The 21,080-nt window shown below is 50.7% G+C and overlaps 1 protein-coding gene across 3 annotated transcripts in view; it reads left to right on the forward strand.

Annotated features, from left to right (window-relative positions):
- LOC140408311 (alpha-synuclein-like) overlaps positions 1-21,080 on the forward strand; it is a 144,409-nt gene that overhangs the window by 22,950 nt on the left and 100,379 nt on the right. For all 3 annotated transcript variants that reach the window (XM_072495336.1, XM_072495337.1, XM_072495335.1), the window contains exon 4: positions 3,268-3,413. In XM_072495336.1, coding sequence (XP_072351437.1) covers positions 3,268-3,413 — 146 coding nt within the window. The remainder of the gene's footprint in view (positions 1-3,267; positions 3,414-21,080) is intronic.

Here is a 21,080-nt window from a genome sequence, read left to right on the forward strand (position 1 = left end):
TGAAGTCCCGCCCGTCTGTTGCTGGTCCCGCCGGCGTAAATTGGAGTAGGTCCCCTACCGGCGGGACCTGGCGGCGCGGGCGGGCTCCGGGGTTCTTGGGGGGGCGCGGGGGGATCTGGCCCCGGGAGGTGCCCCCAAGGTGGCCTGGCCGACGATCGGGGCCCACCGATCCGCGGGCGAGCCTGTGCCGTGGGGACACTCTAACCTTCCACACCGGAGGCTGTGGTCCTCCGCCATTCCCAGTGCAGAAGTGAATCCCTTCACGCATGCGCGGAGATGACGCCAGCACGCGCTGGCGCTCCCGCGCATGCGCCGACTCGCCAAGCCCCTTTCCCGCCGGCTGGTGGGGCGCAAACCACTCCGGGGCAGGCCTAGCCCCTGAAGGTGCGGAGGATTCCGCACCTTTGGGGCGGCCCGACGCCGGAGTGGTTCATGCCACTCTGTCCCGCCGGGACCCCCCGCCCCCCCATTCCGCCCCCACTTGCTTTTTACAACCTGCTGACATTTAATAAGTTTTTTGCCTGAGGCCCTGGTTTCATTGAATGAGCCATAATTAAAAATGTACCATTCGCTGAATTATTGCAACGATAACTTAGTACAGTAGTAATCCCCTCTTTAATTCCATTTGTGAAAGCACTTGAGACCTTTGGCCTGTACACAAGGCTTATCTTTATCTCAGGCAGTCTCTCGGGATCGAGGTTGACGTGCTTCCACTCTGATTTGATGGGTTCTGAAATGGCTGATAAGACCTGTGTGTAATCTGTAGACTCTGAATTAGATCAATTTGTTATGGCTCCAATTTTCCTTTTATAATGAAACAGATCTTTCATTCAGCTCCAGTTTCAATGAAGATTCTTCAGACATTTCTGCAGACTCGACACGTGGGGCAGGCGATGCTTAAGTGTCGGGTCGATGGGTTGGAGGATTGTGCACCTCCCTCCAATGCCTCAACATTTTCTCCGCAAGTTCCCCTTCGATGTGTTCATCAAATAAACCCTTCTCCATTTAGTCGATCACAAGTCAGGGACTCCCATGAGTTGATGGGGTTGCTTGATCTCTTGAGGGATGTTTTGAGGGCAAAAGTGTTTTGCCTGTCCCCTTGGGAGCCTCTTGTCATGTCCCAGTTCGGAGTGGAGAAGTAGTTTAGCGAGTCTAGTGTCAGCTTTTTTGAGGGACATGCCCCACCCAGTGGAACTGATTTCGAGTGACTAGCACCACAGTGTTTTGGCGTGAGAGAGAATGCTGTTATTGGACCAACTATTCGAGTATAGAAGCAGGGATGTGTTGCTGCAATTGTACAGTGCCTTGGTGAGGCACACTTGGGGTATTGTGTGCAGCTTTGATCTCCTCTGAGGAAGGATGTTCTTGCTCTCGAGTGAGTGCAGCGAAGGTTTACCAGACTGATTCCAGGGATGGAGGGACTGCCATATGAGGAGAGATTTACTAGGTTGGGATTGTTCTCACTGGAGTTCAGAAGAATGAGGGGGAATCTCATAGAGACTTATAAAATTCTAACAGGACTAGACAGGGTAGATGCAGGGAAGATGTTACCAATGATAGGTGTGTCCAGAACCAGGGGTCACAGCCTGAGGATTCAGGGTAAACCATTTCGGACAGAGATAAGGAGACATTTCTTCACACAAAGAGTGGTGAGCCTGTGGAATTCATTGCCACAGGAAGGAGTTGATGCTAAAACTTTGAATATATCCAAGAGGCGGCTGGATATAGCACTCGGGGAGAATGGGATCAAAGGCTATGGGGAGAAAGCAGGATTGGGCTATTGAGTTGGATGATCAGCCATGATCGTGATGACTGGTGGAGCAGGCTCGAAGGGCCAAAAGGCCTCCTCCTGCTCCTACCCTCTATGTATCTATGTTTGTATATTTCTTATCACTGGATCTGGAGGATCTCACTGAGGCAGTGTTAGACATTGGGGAATGAGGACAGGAAGCACACTGAGGTAGTCACCCAACACCAATGGTGTTGACCGATGCATAAGTATTGTCTTGATGGAATATGTAAGGCAAAAAAGTTTCTGGTGGCAGAGGGGTTTGGAATCTACCCCAGATTTCCCTTATTCATAAACTATTAGCTGGATATTTGTCTCCTGATAATGCAAATTCTCTATTTTTGATTAACTAACAGGATGAGTGTATAATGACCAAGGCCAAATTGTGTTCTCCCTTATACTCACAGCCCTTTTCAAGGGCCAGTAACCACTGATATTTGCGTAGAGGTCAGGCTTGAGTAAGTGGAGTTCTGTGAATCAGCCTCTGCAGTTGGCTTGGCTCACCACACAAAAAAAAGTAAAATTGGCTGTCCTCTGCGGGGCGTGCAGTAATCTTGCCCGGTGCTGTTGCGAGTCCTGCCCATCTGTTCAATTTGTTGCAAGTGGGGGGATAAGAAGTAGCAAAGGAATGTACAGGTGTCCGCTTAGCCTGATGTCTTGCCCCTATCTGACTGAAAGGAAGGGAGAAAGAGCTTCCATTCTTCTGGGCTCTTTCAGAAGCCTGGTGCATCCGGAAAGTGCTTCGCAGTCAGCAAAAGTACCTTTTTGAAGTGCAGTCACTGTGGTAATGTAAGGAGACCGAACAGCCAATCCACACTGATTATTTACAGAAATAAACAGTTTGTCTTCACGACGTTGGCTGAGGGAAAATTGTCGGCAGGGATGATTGGACATCTTTTATTTGGCAGAAATAAGATGAGTGCAATTTGGTGAATGGAATGGCGTTGCCGGTGGACTGGCCCGCCACTCTGGAATTCCCTCCCGCCAACTCTCCATTCTCGCTCGTAAATCCTCCGTCAAACTTTTACCCCTTTGTGGGGTTTCTGGCCACTGTCCTAAACATCACCCTGTGTGGCTCCGTGTCAAACGTGGGAAGCACCTTTTGGGCTTGGGGTCTTTCTATGTTCAATGCAACGATCTAAATGCAAACTGTTGTTGTTTGGACTGTTGATAAAATAGTCTCACCTGGAAATTGCAACCCTTAAAATGGCCCAGCCAGATGACTGATTTAAAATAAATAATCATTTACGGGAAGTGGGCGTCGCTGGTTAGGCCAGCATCTGTTGCCTATCCCTAGTTTGTGGCGGGTACTGTTTCTGTGGCATTTCTGTGCCAGCTGGGAAGGATAAATCTCCTTGAAAGTATTATTTATTCATGGGATGTGGGTGTCGCGGACTGGGCCCGCATTTAGCGCCCATCTCTAGCTGCGTGAGTCTTTTTTAAATCAGTCAGAATGTTCCCTCTGGTTATTTTGTCAGTGGCTGAGAAGACCAAAGAGCAGGCGTCTCTAGTAGGAGGAGCCGTGGTGACTGGAATGTCGACAGTCGCTCAGAAAACAGTGGAAGGTGCTGGAAACATAGCAGCAGCGACCGGACTGGTGAAGAAGGATCAACTGGTGAAACAGGTAAGCTCTCAAAAAATTATTTTCAATTTATTAGTTCCCCACCCCCGCCATGGACCGGGTAATATCCACAATATTCCTACCTCCCTCAAACCCATTCGGGCTGGATATTATTAAGTGATGCACTCTTTTTATTACATTGCAATGACAGTGAGTGTTTGACGTCATCATAATCTGAACATATTCCTTTGTTTCTTCAGAGAGGGGAATGGTCAAAGGATTATTCAAACCAGGAATGGTCATGTTGAAAAACATTTCTTCAGTATGTCAGAGCAGAATCTTAGAAAAGCTAAGAATATCAACACCAAATTGTAGGATTAGGCTGATTAGTTTAAACTTCGACATTGCAACGGGCCATCCGTCATGGAAATATTTAACTCCCTGCTCTGGTGTGAGCTTGCAGGCGGTATTTGAGCAGCAGTTAGTTTGCGTTCTTCATATTAATCCACACCTGAGAGTTGGCAAACGTCTGATGGCGAAAATCTCTTGCCCTCACTGGGAAGATCTCGCTTTTGCTCAGGTCGGGTTTGTAGCCCGAGAAAGCTCCAAACTCCTTTTCAGAGCTTCATGATTCCTTCCATGCTGGCTTGTGGGTCCGAGATGTAGAGCAGCAGGTCAATCGCATGGTTTCTGCTCTCTGCCCCCTTCTGGATACCCATCCAGCCTTTTGCTGACCTGAGGGCGAATAGCAGCGGGGGCAGTGGGCATCATACCTGTGTGCAGTTGGAAGTATTTAGCGCTGGTGGTGTTAGTCCATACGCACACCGTGGGAGCGCTGTACAGTAGTTTCGCCCAGGAGGTGAACCCTGATCCAAGCCCAAGCCGCTCCAATGCCTCTGTGAGGTACTTCCATTCGATTCTTTCCATTCGGCCCAGGGAGATGATCACTTCTGGTGTCCTCTCCCCGAGTGGGGTCATTATTATGTTCGGCAGGCATCTGATGTTCGCTGTCAGCTGCCTGCCCTTGACAAAGCCAGTCTGGTCCTCCGCGATCACCTCTGGCATGCACCTTTCCAGGTGCCTCGCCAGGGTTTTGCCAGGATCTTCACATCTACATTGAACAGCGAGTTGGACCTGCATTCAGTTGGGTTTTTGTCCCTTTTTGGATATCAGTGCTATTGAGGCTTGTGCCCATGTTGGTGGCAGGGAGCCCCTTACCAGCGAGTCTGTGAACATCTCCAGAGGTGGAGGGCCAGTGCTGTCGTGAATCGTTTGTAGAAGTCCGCCAAGGATCCATCCGGCCCCAGCGCCCTCCCCACCTGCACGGAGTTGATGCTCTCATGACCTCGCCCAGTTCCAATAGTGCTTCCAGGCCCCATTTCCCAATGGTGCTTCCAGGCCCTGTTTCCTATCTTCCCCCCATGACAAGTGTGTCCAGTCTGTTGAGGAATTGCTTCATCCCAGAGTCCTTTTAAGAGGAAATTGGATAAATGTTTGAAGGAAAATATTAACAGGGCTCCGGAGAAAGAGCAGGATTAATTGGAACGGTCCACCAAAGAGACAGCACAGACATGGTGGGCCAAATGGCCTCCTTTGGTGTTGCATCATTCTGTGACTCCGATTCTATGGGCACGATTCAGTGCCCGCGTTGCGCCAGTGCGGTTCAGGGCGCCCCGGGCGAATAATGGGAGAGGGCAAAATCGGGATTCGCACTTTGCATTTTGCGATTCACCCACCCAGCTCCCGGTAGCGAGTTCCGGATCTTGGCCCAAAATGGCAAGAATTTAATTAACCCGAATTTGCATTCGTTACAATCTCACTAGCGAGATTGAAGTGACATGCAACAGCCTCTCGGGAATAACCTGGCTCCCCAATGGGAAGTCACGCAGTTGGGCGAGAATTTGTGAGGCCTTCAAGCGATCTTTAAATATTGTGGGAGCCATCACAGGAGCAAACACAGCCTGTCTACCATACCAGACTCTTCCAGTACAGAGCCCTGCAGTGGCTTCTATCCTGAAAGACAATTTCACTCCCTTTGACTGTGAGCAGCCTCTAGCCTCACAGCTGAAGGCTATTTCAAATGAGGTCTCACAGAGGTCTGAGGTCAAGGGGCTCCTTAGGTGGGCTGGAGTGAATGTGCAGAGCATGGTTTGCCCGCACAACTGACTCACTAAGTGGTACTCTGAGAGAAGGTGGGGCAATCATGGTAACGACACGGACCTAGGCATGAAGGGGTTGTGCTGGAAGGTGCCAGGGGGTTCTGAGGTACAAGCTTGAAGATCGGATTGGGGGGCAGTGTGTGTGTGTGTGTGTGGGGGGGGGGGGTGGGGGGGCTGGATGCGAGATGTCAGCCAATTGGTTTAGGAATTTGAGGGGTGGCAGGCGGGACAGATGCCAGGAGAGTGGTGGTAACTTACCCTTGCTGATCGTTGGGGGTCGTTCATCTTCCGCCATTGGATGGCGATCCTCCTGGTCATGCTACCCGCACTGACAGCCGCTGCCACTGCTTCCCAGGCAGCATTGCTGACCCTGCTGCTGGTTCACCAACCCCCTGCGGTGCACAGGGTGCCCCGCCTCTCATCCACAGTGCGCGACGCCTGGTGTGGTCTGCATAACCAAAGCGAAGAACAGGTCTGCGCACTGCCATGCTGGTGTGTTGACTGGGAGTGAGTGCGCAGAGAGCACTTAAAAGCATCTGCCCTTGTCAGCAGTGAGCCGCTGAGACGCGTGTTGGGTGAATCAGATGGCGATGGAGCCAGTAATGGCAAGAGCCTCATGGTGGCGCATTTCTGGCACAAAAGTGCGGTTGAATGGTGGGCTGCGATCTCACCAATGTGACCGACGTGGTATACCCCACCAAAAGCAGACTCCATCCGCTGAATTGCGCCCTATGACATGTCCTGTTCCCATGCTTGAACTCCACATTCCACCTAGCCCCGATACTCTTTGACCCCCTTGTTAGTCAATAATCGATCTTCCTCTGCCTTAAAAATATTCAACGACCCCGCCTCCACCACTCTCTGGGGAAGAGAGTTGCAAAGATTCACAATCCTCGGAGAAAACCTTTCTCCACAACTCTTATCTTAAATTGGCAACCCTTTTACTTTTAAGCTGAACCCCCACCCCTACGGTCCCAGTCTCTTTAGTAGAACAATGTATTATGATCCCTGCCTATTTTGTTTTGTTTAAATTTCTGTTTTTGGTGAAAAAGAAGTTGCCTTTATGTACTGTTCCTCACGACCTCTGAACATTCCAAAGTGGCCTTCTGAAAATTTTAAAGTGTAGTCACTGTTGGAAGATAGGGAATCCATTTGCTTAGAGAAAGGTTTGCTCAGAGCAAGGTCCCACAAACAGCCATGAGATAAATGAACCAATAATCTGTTTCGCTCATGTTTATTGAGGAATAAACATTGGTCAGGACAATGGGATAACTGCCCTGCTCGTCTTTGAGTGACACCATAGGATCTCTTGTCTCCACCTTAATTCGGCAGACTGGGCCTTGGTTTGAAAGCCTCATTCGAAAGGTGGTACCACCTACAGTGGAGAACTGGGTTGGGATTCTCCGACCCCCCGCCGGGTCAGAGAATCGGCGGGGGCTGGCGTGAATCCCGCCCCCGCCTGTTGCCGAATTCTCCGGCACCGGATATTCGTCGGGGGCGGGAATCGCGCCGCGCCAGTCGGCTTGCCCCCCCCGGCGATCTCCAGCCCGCGATGGACCAAAGTCCCACTGCTGTCATGCCAGTCCTACCGGCGAGAATCAAACCACCTCTCTTACCAGCGGGACTAGGCGGCGCGGGCGGGCTCTGGGGTCCTGGGGGGGGCGCGGGGCGATCTGGCCCCGGGGGGTGCCCCCACGGTGGCCTGGCCCGCGATCAGGGCCCACCGATCCGCGGGCGGGCCTGTGCTGTGGGGACACTCTTTTTACTCCGCCTCGGCCACAGCCTCCGCGATGGCCGACGTGTAAGTGACACCCCCCCCCACCCCCCCTCGTGCATGCGCGGGGATAATGTCAGCGGCCGCTGACGCTCCCGCGCATGCGTGGACTTCCGCCGCCTGGCGAAGTTCTTTCGGCCCCGGCTGGCGTGGCGCCAAAGGCCTTCCATGCCAGCCGGTGGAGCGGAAACCACTTCGGCGCGGGCCTAGCCCCTCAAGGTGAGGCTTGGCCCCTAAAGGTGCGGAGAACACCGTACCTTTGGGGCGGCCCGACGCTGGAGTAGTTCCCGCCACTCCATCCCGCCGGGACCCCTGCCCCGCTGGGTAAGGGAGAATCCCGGCACTGAGGTGTGGCAACATCGACTTTGTTGTGTTATCTAAGATGAACCTTCTGATGAGGCAAGAGTGCTGCCAGTAAGTTGCGGCTGACACAATCAAGTCATGAAGTGTTTGGGCCTATTGCTGAAACCTGATAAATAGTTGGAGGACAGCTGCAGTTTGTGTGTGCAACATCCAGTATGTTATTGCCTGGGACATTACGGAGTGATCCCTCTGAATAATGGGCCAGGTGTCGAGTGGGTTTGAATTGTGGGCAGGATGTATCAAGCAAGTCGCTCAGAGTGTTGACAGACTGGGGGCACCTGTCATACCAGCCTTCAGAAATCCTGGACGGAGATACGCAATATTTTGTCAGCATTACCAAGAAAGGTAACGGACCACGTGGAAAGTCAAATCCTGTGGAAGGGTATGAAACGGAGACTGGAGGCATGCGGTGGGATGGTGCAACAGCTAGACCCCTGCTTGATCCTGTGATTAAGTTCGGAATTGAAGAGATGCAGTCAAGGTTTACTTTTGTGTTTTCCACAAGGTGCCATTATACCAATCCTGGGATTAAAGTCACAGCTTGTCCCAGTGCTGTGTAGGGCACCTACAGGACCGAGGAAGAGTTGCGGGAATGTTCTGAATCCATGCGCGTGGTACATTTTAAATTATTATAAGGCTCCTAGCAAGTTAAATGTGTGAACTAGTCCTGCTAACAGGCAGATAGCTGAAGTTTGCAGATCACTAGCGGTATTGGGCTGTCAACTTGTTCCAAACATTTGAGATTGACATATTTCTGACAAGAGATATATTACTGATACAAAAAATGTGTTAAAGGGATTTGGGGAACAGGTGGGGAGGTGGATTTGAGACCAGGAAGAGGTCAGCCCTGATCTGATTGAATAGCGGAGCAGGCTCAAAGGACTGAATTGCCGACTCCTGATCCCTATGTTTCACAGCTCACTGCTCAACCATGTGAAACTGTGCAATAGACTTCCAGCTCTCTCACTGCCTCACCTGGAAAACCACACTTCACAGAATCACAGAATAATACAGTGCAGAAAAGGCCCATCGAGTCTGCACTGTCGCATGAAAGGCACCTGATCCGCCAATCTTCATCCCATTTGCCAGCACTTGGCCCACAGCCTCAAATATTAAGACGTGCCAAGTGCTCATCCAGGTACTTTTTAAAGGATGTGAGGCAACCCGCCTCTACCACCCTCCCAGGCAGCGCGTTCCAGACCGTCACTACCCTCTGGGTAAAACATTTTCTTCCAAGTCCGCCCTGAACCTCCCGCCCTTGAACTTGCGTCCCCTCGACTTGCGACCCTTCAACTGAGGGGAACAGCTATTCCCTGTCCATGCCCCTGACATCTTGTACACCTCGATCAGGTCGCCCCTCAGTCTTCTCTGCTCCAGCAAAAACAACCCAAGCCTATTCAACCTCTCTTCATAACTTAAGTGTTCCATCCCAGGCAACATCCTGGTGAAACCGCCTCTGCACCCCCTCCAGTGCAATCACATCTTTCCTATAATGCGGCGACCAGAACAGCACACGGTACTCCAGCTGTGGCCTCACCGAAGTTGTATACAACTCCAACATGACTTCTTTGCTTTTGCAGTCTGTGCCACGATGGGCTCTCCGTCAGCAGAGCACATATCCAAGCTTCAATTTACAGTCGGCACATCCATACCAAAGCACTTAGGCTGCTAAATGATACCTAGGATGAGCTTCAGGGTGCAAACAATCAGCGACCCCCCCAACCACCACCACCACCCTCTCTCTCACCCTTTTGCTTTGTGAACTGCCCCCAGTGCAGTGAGGTTTGGACAGATGTGTCAATTCCATTAGTGAAGAGAAAATGAAAGCGATGTTCATGCTGAGCAATGCATTAATCATCTGTTTGATAGATGCGTGACCAGTAATTTAGTTGGTATTACAGTGCTAACCGAATGAACGGCAGGCACAATAGCTGAGAGTAAAGATAACTCTTAATTTTAAAAACCACTGATGGTGCCATCCTTAGGTTTCAAGTTGCCCTTGCTGCAGATGGCACGATCTGTGCCACTGACTGCCTGCTGAGCCAGCCTTTGACTGCTGGGTTTTACAAAGGTCTGCACATATGGTCTGACGCTCTGTCATTGTTCTTGGCTGGCCATCTCAGCCATAAATACCGTATCTGAGGCATTTCGAAAACAGAGTTCACTTTTTTAATAAGCTGCTAAAAATTGAAGATTTCTGAAATGTGCGAGGTAGCGCAAATAAAACCAGTTTTGGTATTTAAAAAAAAAACATTTGCTGTTAAGCATTGGAAAAAACCTTAAAAGCCTGTTCTACTTGACGACCACCTTCACTCGTTGGGCTTTGGAATGGAAGTCAGGTGGGAAGAGCAAATTCAGCAGAATTGTGCTCGGCGCTCATTCTGAAATATTTTTGTGTTAAATCTGGGCTTGGGCTACGGTACAAAAAGGACGAGAGTCTTCTCACCTCTAAAACGCAGCAGATTGTACAGCCCAGTAGGAAGTTGGCACAAGATCAGCTCTTCCAATACCGCACTCTTCCTGGAGGCTTCTCGTGAGCCAATTTCTTTTCTTCTTTCTTTTGTTCTACGACTTAGGCAGATAAGAGGACTTTTAATTAAGTCTAGACTCACTGACATTGTCTTTACCAATATTTATCCTTCGACCAACATGGAAACGAATATCTGGTCATCATGATGTTGCCGTCTGTGGGAGTTTTTGCGTTCAAATTGGCAATCGCAATTTGTTTCCTACATTACAAGTGACTGCACATCAAAGTACTTCATTGGCTGTGAAGAACTTAGGATATCTCAAAGTGAGGAAAGGCACTATATAAATGCAGGCTTACAACCAGGACATGTCATGGATTGAACTTGGAATTAACCAGGTTCCTGTGGCTCAGTTCTACATGAGACACATGGAGTTATTACTGGTTCAGCCACTGGGTCAACGTGTCAGTTACTTGTGTTCAGTTCATTTTGTGGGCGACACAGCAGTGACAACAGCTACTTCTTGAGATAGAGCCCTCTGTCGTTAGGTGCCCGAGCAGCTAAATAAAACATGATTTTGAAAGCAGAGTTATACACTGCGCCAAGCCCTTGATTAGTTTTTTTAAAATGGAATTACTAAGAGAAAAATGGATACCTGGGAATAATTACAATGGTTTAATTAAATCCAAGTTTGGATAACTCCATAAAATGTGCAAGGGGGCATTCCAGACCTGGAGACAGGAGGCCTGATAATGGGAGGGGACTTCAATACAGTGTTGGATCCAGCACTGGACCGCTCCAAATCAAGGACTGGAAAGAGGCCGGCGGCGGCCAAGGTACTTAGGGGGTTTATGGATCAGATGGGGGGAGTGGACCCATGGTGGTTTGCAAGGCCGCAGGCCAGGGAATTTTCTTTCTTCTCCCATGTACGCAAAGCCTACTCCCGGATAGATTTCTTTGTTCTGGGTAGGGCGCTCATCCCGAGGGTGGAGGGGACGGAGTATTCAGCCATAGCCGTTTCGGACCATGCCCCGCACTGGGTGGAACTGGAGCTGGGAGAGGAGAGGGACCAACGCCCGTTGTGGAGGCTGGATGTGGGACTGCTGGCGGACGAGGTGGTGTGTGGGAAGGTGAGGGGGTGTATCGAAAGGTACTTGGAGGCCAACGACAACGGGGAGGTGCGGGTGGGGGTGGTATGGGAGGCGTTGAAGGCGGTGATCAGGGGAGAGCTAATCTCCATTAGGGCTCATAGGGAGAAGACAGAGGGTATGGAAAGGGAGAGGTTAGTGGGGGAGATTTGGAGAGTGGACAGGAGATATGCAGAGGCCCCGGAGGAAAGATTACTTGGGGAAAGACGACGGCTCCAGACGGAGTTTGACCTGTTGACCACAGGGAAGGCGGAGGCACAGTGGAGGAAAGCGCAGGGGGCGACCTACGAGTATGGGGAAAAGGCTAGTCGGATGCTAGCACACCAGCTCCGTAAGAGGATGGCAGCGAGGGAAATAGGGGGAGTCAAAGATGGGAGGGGAGCCATGGTTCGGAGTGCGACAAAAATAAACAAGGTATTTAAGGCCTTTTATGAAGAGCTGTACAGATCCCAGCCCCCAGCGGGGGAAGAGGGGATGAGACGATTCCTAGATTAGCTGAGATTCCCGAGGGTGGAGGAGCAAGAGGTGGCTGGTTTGGGTGCACCAATTGGGTTGGAGGAGCTGAGCAAGGGTTTGAGGAGCATGCAGGCGGGGAAGGCCCTGGGACCAGACGGATTCCCGGTGGAGTTCTACAGGAAGTACGCAGACCTGTTGGCCCCGCTACTGGTGAGGACCATTAATGAGGCAAGAGAGGTGGGGACCCTGCCCCCGACAATGTCGGAAGCGACAATTTCTTTGATCCTAAAGCGGGACAAGGACCCACTGCAATGTGGATCGTACAGGCCGATCTCGCTCCTCAATGTGGATGCAAAGTTGCTGGCAAAAGTGCTGGCGACGAGGATCGAGGACTGTGTCCCGGGGACCAGAGGAACCAGACGGGATTTGTAAAGGGCAGGCAACTAAACACCAATGTGCGGCGGCTCTTAAACGTGATAATGATGCCATCGGAGGAGGGAGAGGCGGAGATAGTGGCAGCTATGGACGCGGAGAAGGCCTTTGACCGAGTAGAGTGGAAGTACCTCTGGGAGGTTCTGCGTAGGTTTGGGTTCGGGGTAGGGTTTATCAATTGGGGTAAGCTCCTTTATAGAGCCCCGATGGTGAGTGTAGTAACGAACCGGCGGAGGTCGGAGTACTTTCGACTGTACCGAGGGATGAGGCAGGGGTGCCCCCTGTTCCCCCTGCTGTTCGCATTGGCGATCGAACCATTGGCCATGTCATTGAGGGAGTCTAATAAATGGAGGGGGGTGGTCCGAGGGGGAGAAGAGCATCGGGTGTCGCTATATGCGGATGACCTGTTGCTGTACGTGGCGGATCCAATGGAGGGGATGGTGGAGGTCATGCAGACTCTAAGGGAGTTTGGGGAGTTTTCGGGCTATAAGCTCAATGTAGGGAAGAGTGAGCTCTTTGTATTACAGGCGGGGGACCAAGAAAGAGGGATAGGGGACCTACCGCTGAGGAGGGCGGAGGGCAGCTTTCGGTATCTGGGGATCCAGATAGCCAGGAGTTGGGGGACCCTACATAAACTGAATCTGACGAGGTTGGTGGAGCAAATGGAGGAGGATTTCAAAAGATGGGACATGTTACCGCTCTCGCTGGCGGGTAGAGTGCAGTCGGTCTAAACGGTGGTCCTTCTGAGGTTTCTGTTTGTGTTTCAGTGCCTTCCCATCGTGATCACTAAGGCCTTTTTTAAGAGAGTAGGCAGGAGTATTATGGGGTTTGTGTGGGCGAATAAGACCCCGAGAGTAAGGAGAGGGTTCCTGGAACGTAGTAGGGACCGAGGAGGGTTGGTGCTGCCAAACCTGGGGAGCTACTACTGGGCAGCAAATGTGGCGATGATCCGCAAGTGGGTTATGGAGGGAGAGGGGGCGGCATGGAAGAGGATGGAGATGGCGTCCTGTAAAGGAACGAGCCTGGGGGCGTTGGTGACGGCACCGCTGCCGCTCTCGCCGACAAAGTATACCACGAGCCCGGTGGTGGCGGCAACGCTAAGGATCTGGGGCCAGAGGAGACGGCACTGGGGTGCAATGGGAGCATCGGTGTGGTCCCCGATCAGGGGTAACCACCGGTTTGTCCCGGGAAAGATGGACGGGGGGTTCCAGAGCTGGCATCGGGCGGGGATTGGAAGAATGGGGGACCCGTTCATCGACGGGACGTTTGCGAGCCTAGGGGCACCGGAGGAGAAGTTCGAGTTAACCCCGGGAAATGCCTTTAGATATATGCAGGTGAGGGCTTTTGTGAGGCGACAGGTGAGGGAATTCCCGTTGCTCCCGGTACAAGAAGTTCAAGATAGGGTGATCTCGGGTGTATGGGTCGGGTAGGGCAAGGTGTCGGAAATACACCAGGAGTTGAAAGAAGAGGGGGAAGCGCTGGTAGAAGAGTTGAAGGGTAAATGGGAGGAGGAGCTGGGGGAGGAGATCGAGGAAGGTCTGTGGGCTGATGCCCTAGGTAGGGTTAATTCCTCCTCCTCGTGTGCCAGGCTCAGCCTGATACAATTTAAGGTGGTCCACAGAGCGCACTTGACGGGGGCAAGGTTGAGTAGGTTCTTTGGGGTGGAGGACAGATGTGGAAGGTGCTCAGGGAGCCCGGCGAACCATGTCCATATGTTTTGGTCATGTCCGGCACTGGAGGGGTTCTGGAGAGGAGTGGCGGGAGCAATATCTCAGGTGGTGAAAGTCCAGGTCAAGTCAAGCTGGGGGCTAGCAATATTTGGAGTAGTGGACGAACCGGGTGTGCAGGAGGCGAAAGAGGCCGGCATTCTGGCCTTTGCAGCCCTAGTAGCCCGGCGAAGGATCTTGCTAATGTGGAAGGAGGCGAAGCCCCCCAGCCTGGAGGCCTGGATAAATGATATGACTGGGTTCATAAAGTTGGAGAGGATTAAGTTCGCCTTGAGAGGGTCTGCGCAGGGGTTCTACAGGCGGTGGCAACCGTTCCTAGGCTATCTCGCGGAGCGTTAGAGGAAGGTCGGTCAGCAGCAGCAGCAACCTTGGGGAGGGGGGTGGCGGGGGGAGGGGGGACTGCCTGGGAGGGTGGATGAGCAAGAGATAACATGAAGGGTTGGGGAAACTGGCACATATTAAAAAACTTTAATAAATATATATATATTTTTTTAATGTGCAAGGGAAATTAAAGCGATTTACAAACTCAGTTTTACTCTCATTAGATCTTTAAAATCAATCAACGGTGTCTGATTTTTGTGCTTCCACCTTTTATAAACCTCTGTGGGTTTAATTTGGTAGAGTTCTGTGCAGGGAATGTCTGTCGGTGCATAAACCAATGGTGCGTCCGTGGTCATCGATATGCACAATGTGAATGGATTGTGTTCCAGTTGAGAAGTTGTTCCAGTGAACTAGTTGCGGAAAGATCAGGGGTCGCAATTTGAATTTTTATAAGGTTAGATGGTGTTTTTACTTTCCCGAAAATAGTGGTTCTCTGGAACAGATTGTCAATTCATGTGGTGGACATGATTCCCTGGCCAGGATTCTCCGATAATGGGGCAATGCCCCCACGCCCGTGAGAAAACGGGTACAAATCACTCTGGACTTCCCTGAAGAACGTCCAGAGCGATTCACTTACCCTAAGGGGGCTAGCAGGGCCCCAGACTATTCCTTGCAGCTCCGGCTGCCGATACGAGGCCCTGCACTTCCGGCCGGGGGTCCGCGCATGCGCGCGCCTGCGGCAGCGGCCCTGCGCAACGTGGCAGACCCACACAGCGGTCCGGCCCCCACAATATAGGACCCCTGAGATCGCGGGTGCCCGCCCATCAGTGGCCCCTGATCGCGAGCCTGACTGTCCTGGAGGGCCCCCCCCCCCACCCCCATGACGGATTCCCCACTCCCCCACCCGGGCGGCCGCGGACCACTCCGAGTGCCCGCCGGGTGGAACCATGAGTCAACCATGCCGGCGGGAACTCGGCCAGTTGCCGGCGGAGAATCGTCGCGGGGGCCTCTTTCAATGGCTCTCGACCGCAAGCACGCGATTGGCGATGATTCTCCGGTCCCCGATTCGTGATTTCGGCACGGAGGCTCGAAGAATCCCACCCCCTGAATCCAATCCAGCCAGAGCTGGGCTCGGTGATTATCTTCCCGGGGTCTCTGGATTACAAATCCAGTGAGAAGAGCCCTCTGCCTCCCCCTATTCGCCAGTGCACCTCAAATTGAATAAAAACCCATTCATCTCACCAAATCTCAGGTATTTTACCACATTTAACTCTGGCTAGAGTAACCTGCTGGACAAATTCCACTCGCTGGGGAGAGGGAGTCCGGGCGGAATTTTCTGGGTTATTTTTTCCCTTAACCTGGAATTTGGTCTCTCCAAAGTGTTGTATATATTGTGAAACAATGGATATTGTAACCGTGCCGAGCAGGCTGGATGGGCTGGCATTGCTCCCATGTTCATACTGAAAAGACTCAAGATTGCAACAATGCTAATGGTGAATTATTGATAATTGGTCTGTTTGTGGTTTTGTGTTTTCTATGTAGGTCCCTTTCCTGACCTATCTCATTTTAAATTGTTCACTTGAGATTTGGTGAGCTAAATGGGGTTCTATTCAAGTCAGAGTGCACTGACATTATGCACTGGCGAATAGGGGAGGCAGAGTGGTATTCTCACTGGACTAGTACTCTGGGTACCCGGGTTCGAACCCCACCAAAGCAGATGGTGAAATATTCAATTAAAATCTGGAATTAAACATCCTAATGAGGACCATAAAACAATTGTCGTTGAAAACCCACCTGGTTCACTAATGTCCTTTTAGAAAAGGAAATGTGCTATCCTTACCTGGTGTACATGTGACTCCAGATCCAGAGTGACATGGTTGCCCCTTCAAAGCTCTCTGATATGGCCTGGCAAAACACTCACTTGAAGGTAATAAAAATGCTGGCACAGCCATCAACGGCCACATCCCATTTCTCACTTCACCAATGATATCATTGCTGCCTGCGCAAACCTTCCTACGTCAGTGATTAGACTTCAGAGAGACATAGATGTTTACAGCATGAAAACAGGTCCTTAGGCCCAGCTTGTCCATGCCGCCAAGTTTTTACCACTAAGCTAATCCCAATTGCCCTCATTTGGCTCATACTCCTCTATGCCCATCTTTCCCATATAGCTGTCAAAATGATTTTTAAAAGATAAAATTGTACCCGCCTCTACTACTGCCTCTGTCAGCTCGTTCCAGACACTCACCACCCTCTGTGTGAAACAATTGCCACTCTGGACCCTTTTGTATCTCTCCCCTCTCACCTTAAACCTATGCCCTCTAGTTTTTGACGCCCCTATCTTTGGGAAAAGATGATGATTATATACCTTATCTATGCCTCTCATTATTTTATAGACCTCTATAAGATCAACCCTAAGCCTCCTACGCTCCAGGGAAAAAAGTCCCAGTCTATCCAGCCTCTCCTTATACTCAAACCATCAAGTCCTGGTAGCATCCCAGTAAATATTTTCTTCACAAGCACCTCATTGGCTGGGTAGTACATGGTAGGGGATTTTGGGAAGTCGAAGACGCTATATAAATGCAAGTTTGTGATTTTCTTTGTTCCTTCTTTTGCATTGCATTCTATGTACCATCTGTTACGTTGTACAAAAGAAGAGGAGAACAGGGAGATTTAAAGGATTTCTGAAATTGTAAACATTGGCTACTTCAGTGGCACAGGGCAAGCATCAGAACTCAGCCAGTGTCTCCCCTTCTTATAAGTTTCGGGTTAGGTTAGTTAATTTTTCCCAATTCAGAGGAAATTTAGTGTGGCCAATCCACCTAACCTGTGCATAGAATCAAACAATTTACAGTGCAGAAGGAGTCCATTCAGCCCATCGAGTCTGCACCGGCCCTTGGAAAGAGCACCTTCCTTAAACCCATGCCTCCACCTTATCCCCATAACCCAGCCACCCCATCTAACCTTTTGTACACTAAGGGGCAATTTAGCATGGCCAATTCACCTGACCTGCACATCTCTGGACTGTGGGAGGAAATCGGCGCACCCGGAGGAAACCCACGCAGACACGGGGAGAAAGTGCAAACCCGGGGCCGGGATTGAACCCGGGTCCTCGGCGGCGTGAGGCAGCAGTGCTAACCGCTGCGCCACCGAGCTGCCCTCAGTGGCTTTTATACAGATCTCATAAGCACTGATCTCAAGCTTCTAGTCACATGCTCACAGAACAACACTAATTAATGACCGTCCTTGAGTCACAAATGTTCACATTCTCTCCGTGTCTGTGTGGATCTCGCCCACACAACCCAAAAATGTGAATGGTAGGTGGACTGACCACGCTAAATCGCCCCTTAATTGGGGGAAGAAAAGAATTGGGTATTCTAAATTTTTTAAAAAATGTTCAAAGAGTCGTGACTCACTCAAGGGTTATATTTCTTCTCAGGAGTATGACACACACACACGTTCAAATTAGTTTACTGCAGGATGCCTGGCCTTAGGGCCTGTTGTCCTTCATTACTTTAGTACCTCCTTCCCTCTTCCTATCCATTTAATCAATTAGAATAGGTTTATTACCAGGGATTTATGTTGCTTTCCCTCTTTCTAATTCATCATGGTCAGTCTTTGCTTTGAAGACATTTATTTTTTTTAAAATATATTTTATTGAAAATTTTTTCCAAACAACAATTTTTCCCTCTTACAAAGCAAACAAAACAATAACAAAACAGAAATTTTTAACAATACACAGTTAACAAAACCCCACTGTCTATTGACCTAAACTAAACTAAACCCCCCCCCCCCTCCCCCTGGGTTGCTGCTGCTGGTCATCTGTCTTCCCTCTAACGTTCCCCTAGGTAGTCGAGAAATGGCTGCCACCGCCTGGTGAACCCTTGAGCCGATCCTCTCAGGGCAAACTTTATCTGCTCCAGTTTAATGAACCCCGCCATATCATTTACCCAGGCCTCCAGTCCGGGGGGTTTTGCCTCCTTCCACATGAGTAGGATCCTGCGCCGGGCTACTAGGGACGCAAAGGCCACGACATCGGCCTCTTTCGCCTCCTGCACTCCCGGCTCTTCCGCAACTCCAAATAGAGCTAACCCCCAGCCTGGTTTGACCCGGGCCTCCACCACCTGCGAAATCACTCCCGTCACTTCCTTCCAATACCCTTCCAGTGCCGGGCACGCCCAAAACATATGTGCGTGGTTTGCCGGACTCCCGCCACACCTCCCACATTTGTCCTCCACTCCAAAGAACCTGCTCAATCTTGCCCCCGTTATGTGTGCTCTATGTAGCACCTTAAATTGAATCAGGCTAAGCCTGGCGCATGAGGAAGAGGAATTTACCCTGCTTAGGGCATCAGCCCACATACCCTCCTCTATCTCCTCCCCTAGTTCTTCTTCCCACTTTCCTTTTAGTTCGCCCACCGACTCCTCCCCCTCTTCCCTCATCTCTTGGTAAATCTCTGACACCTTGCCCTCTCCGACCCACACCCCTGAAAGCACCCTGTCCTGTATCCCCTGTGTCGGGAGCAACGGAAATTCCCTCACCTGTTGTCTAGTAAACGCCCTCACCTGCATATATCGCAGGAAATTTCCCCGGGGCAACTTATACTTTTCCTCCAATGCTCCCAAGCTCGCAAAAGTCCCATCTATAAAGAAATCTCCCACCTTCCTAATTCCCAACTGGTACCAGCTCTGAAATCCTCCATCCATTCTTCCTGGGGCGAACCTATGGTTGTTCCTGATAGGGGACCCCACCAGGGCTCCCTGCACCCCTCTCTGTCGCCTCCACTGTCCCCAGATATTCAGTGTTGCCGCCACCACCGGGTTCGTGGTAAACTTTTTAGGTGACCTTTGAAGACATTTATTGTCCATTATACGGCTGACTCTTTATAGCTGGTCGTAAAATCAAGGACCTTTATTGTAAATCACATAGGTCACTTGCAGGTTGTGTAAATCACATACTCACAGTTTAAATTCTAGGGCAGCACGGTGACGCAGTGGATATCACTGTTGCGTCACGGCGCCGAGGTCCCAGGTTCAATCCCGCCCCTGGGTCACTGTCCGTGTGGAGTTTGCACATTCTCCCCATGTATGTGTGGGTTTTCCCCCACAACCCAAAGATGTGCAGGGTAGTTGGATTGGCCACGCTACATTGCCCCTCAATTGGCAAAAATGAATTGGGTACTCTAAATTTTTTTTAAAAAAGTCATTAATTCTGCTGACCATCTTGGTGTCGGGACCCCCAGGGAGCGACACCCACTGGTCCATGTGCGAGGACGATATGGCGAAAAGATAGATCCTCCTGATTCCATGAGGCTTTGCACGTCACCAAAAGTCACTTGGGGGGGGGGGGGGGGGATCATAATGGATCAACAACCCCGACGACGTCAGCTGCTGCTTTACCCTGGCGAAGGCTTCCTCCTCAGGCCATCTTGGTGCATCTTCAGCAATGCGTGTATTAGGGCTCCCTCAATGGGGGACCACGTACCCCACGAGGAGGCTTAAGGGCCGCACGGTTGCACAGTGGTTTGCACTGTTGCTTCACAGCTCCAGTTCCCAGGTTCGACTCCCGGCTTGGGTCACTGTCTGTGTGGAGTCTGCACGTTCTCCCCGTGTCTGCGTGGGTTTCCTCCGGGTGCTCCGGTTTCCTCCCACACTCCAAAGATGTGCAGGTTGGGTGGATTGGCCATGCTAAATTGCCCTTAGTGTCCAGAAATGTTAGGTTGGGTTACTGGGTTATGGGGATAGGGTAGAGGCGTGGGCTTGGATGCTTTTTCCAAGAGCCAGTGCAGACTCAGTGGGCTGAATGACCTCCTTCTGCACTGCCAATTTAATTGGGGCATTCTTGTGGGGGCTATAACATCAGGCTGTAAATCGCCGTCTACAAAGGATTGATTAAAACCCGGGAGATAAGAAATTCCCCTCATACCATTATTTTTAAATGATCCTTCGGTGGAAAACAAGGCTGAAAGGCAATATTCCTGTCTGTGCAGCCTCTCGCTTTCCTCTACCAGTAACTGCAGGTTAACCTGAGAAGTAATGTGCCAACGCTGCTGAAAGGAGGTGAGTCACTCCGGAGCGGAAGAAACACATTGAAAACTAGTTCCCTGTAATTACAGGTCATCCACTTGATTAGCTGTTCAGACGCTTATAATTTGTGTATTGATTCTCGAGTTATATTTTCAGTCTCTTTTTCTTTTGTTACCCTCATCTTAAATCTGCACAGCTTTGTAGAATTCTGGGTTCTCCAAAGTTCGGAATTTAACTGACAATTTGTCAAACACGAAAAAAACCTCTTTGTTGTTAATTGCTGTGAGGATAGGCGGATTTATCCAGATTGAGTCATTTCGATTTTAAATACATGAAGATGTTGCAGATTTTTGGTCAGTTCTAGGTGGTAATGGTCCTGGCACAGAGTTCCACCTGCCATAAACATGTCTGCCCATTTGCTGCCCACCATCTACAGGGCACAAGTCTGGATGGAATTTCGCCACTTGCCTGGATGAGTGTAGCTCCCAACAACACATGGGCAGCTCGATACCATCCAGGACAAAACAGCCCATTTGATTGGCATCCCATCCATAAACATTCACCGCCTCCACCAGTGACACACAGAGGCAACAGTATGTACCATCTGCTCGATGCGCTGCTGCAACTGGCCAATGCTCCTTCGACAGCGCCTTCCAAACCTGTCATCTCTGTCACCTACAAGGACAAGGGTTTGGGTACACCACCACTTGCAAATTTCCCTTCATGCCACCCTACCATCCTGACTTGGAACTATGTCACTGTTCCTTTACTGCCACTAGGTCCCTCCCTAACGGCACTGTGGGTGGACCTGCACCAAATAATAATAATAATAATCGCTTATTGTCACAAGTAGGCT

Source organism: Scyliorhinus torazame, chromosome 3 (genome assembly GCF_047496885.1).
Source record: "Scyliorhinus torazame isolate Kashiwa2021f chromosome 3, sScyTor2.1, whole genome shotgun sequence".
Classification (NCBI taxonomy): Eukaryota; Metazoa; Chordata; class Chondrichthyes; order Carcharhiniformes; family Scyliorhinidae; genus Scyliorhinus; species Scyliorhinus torazame.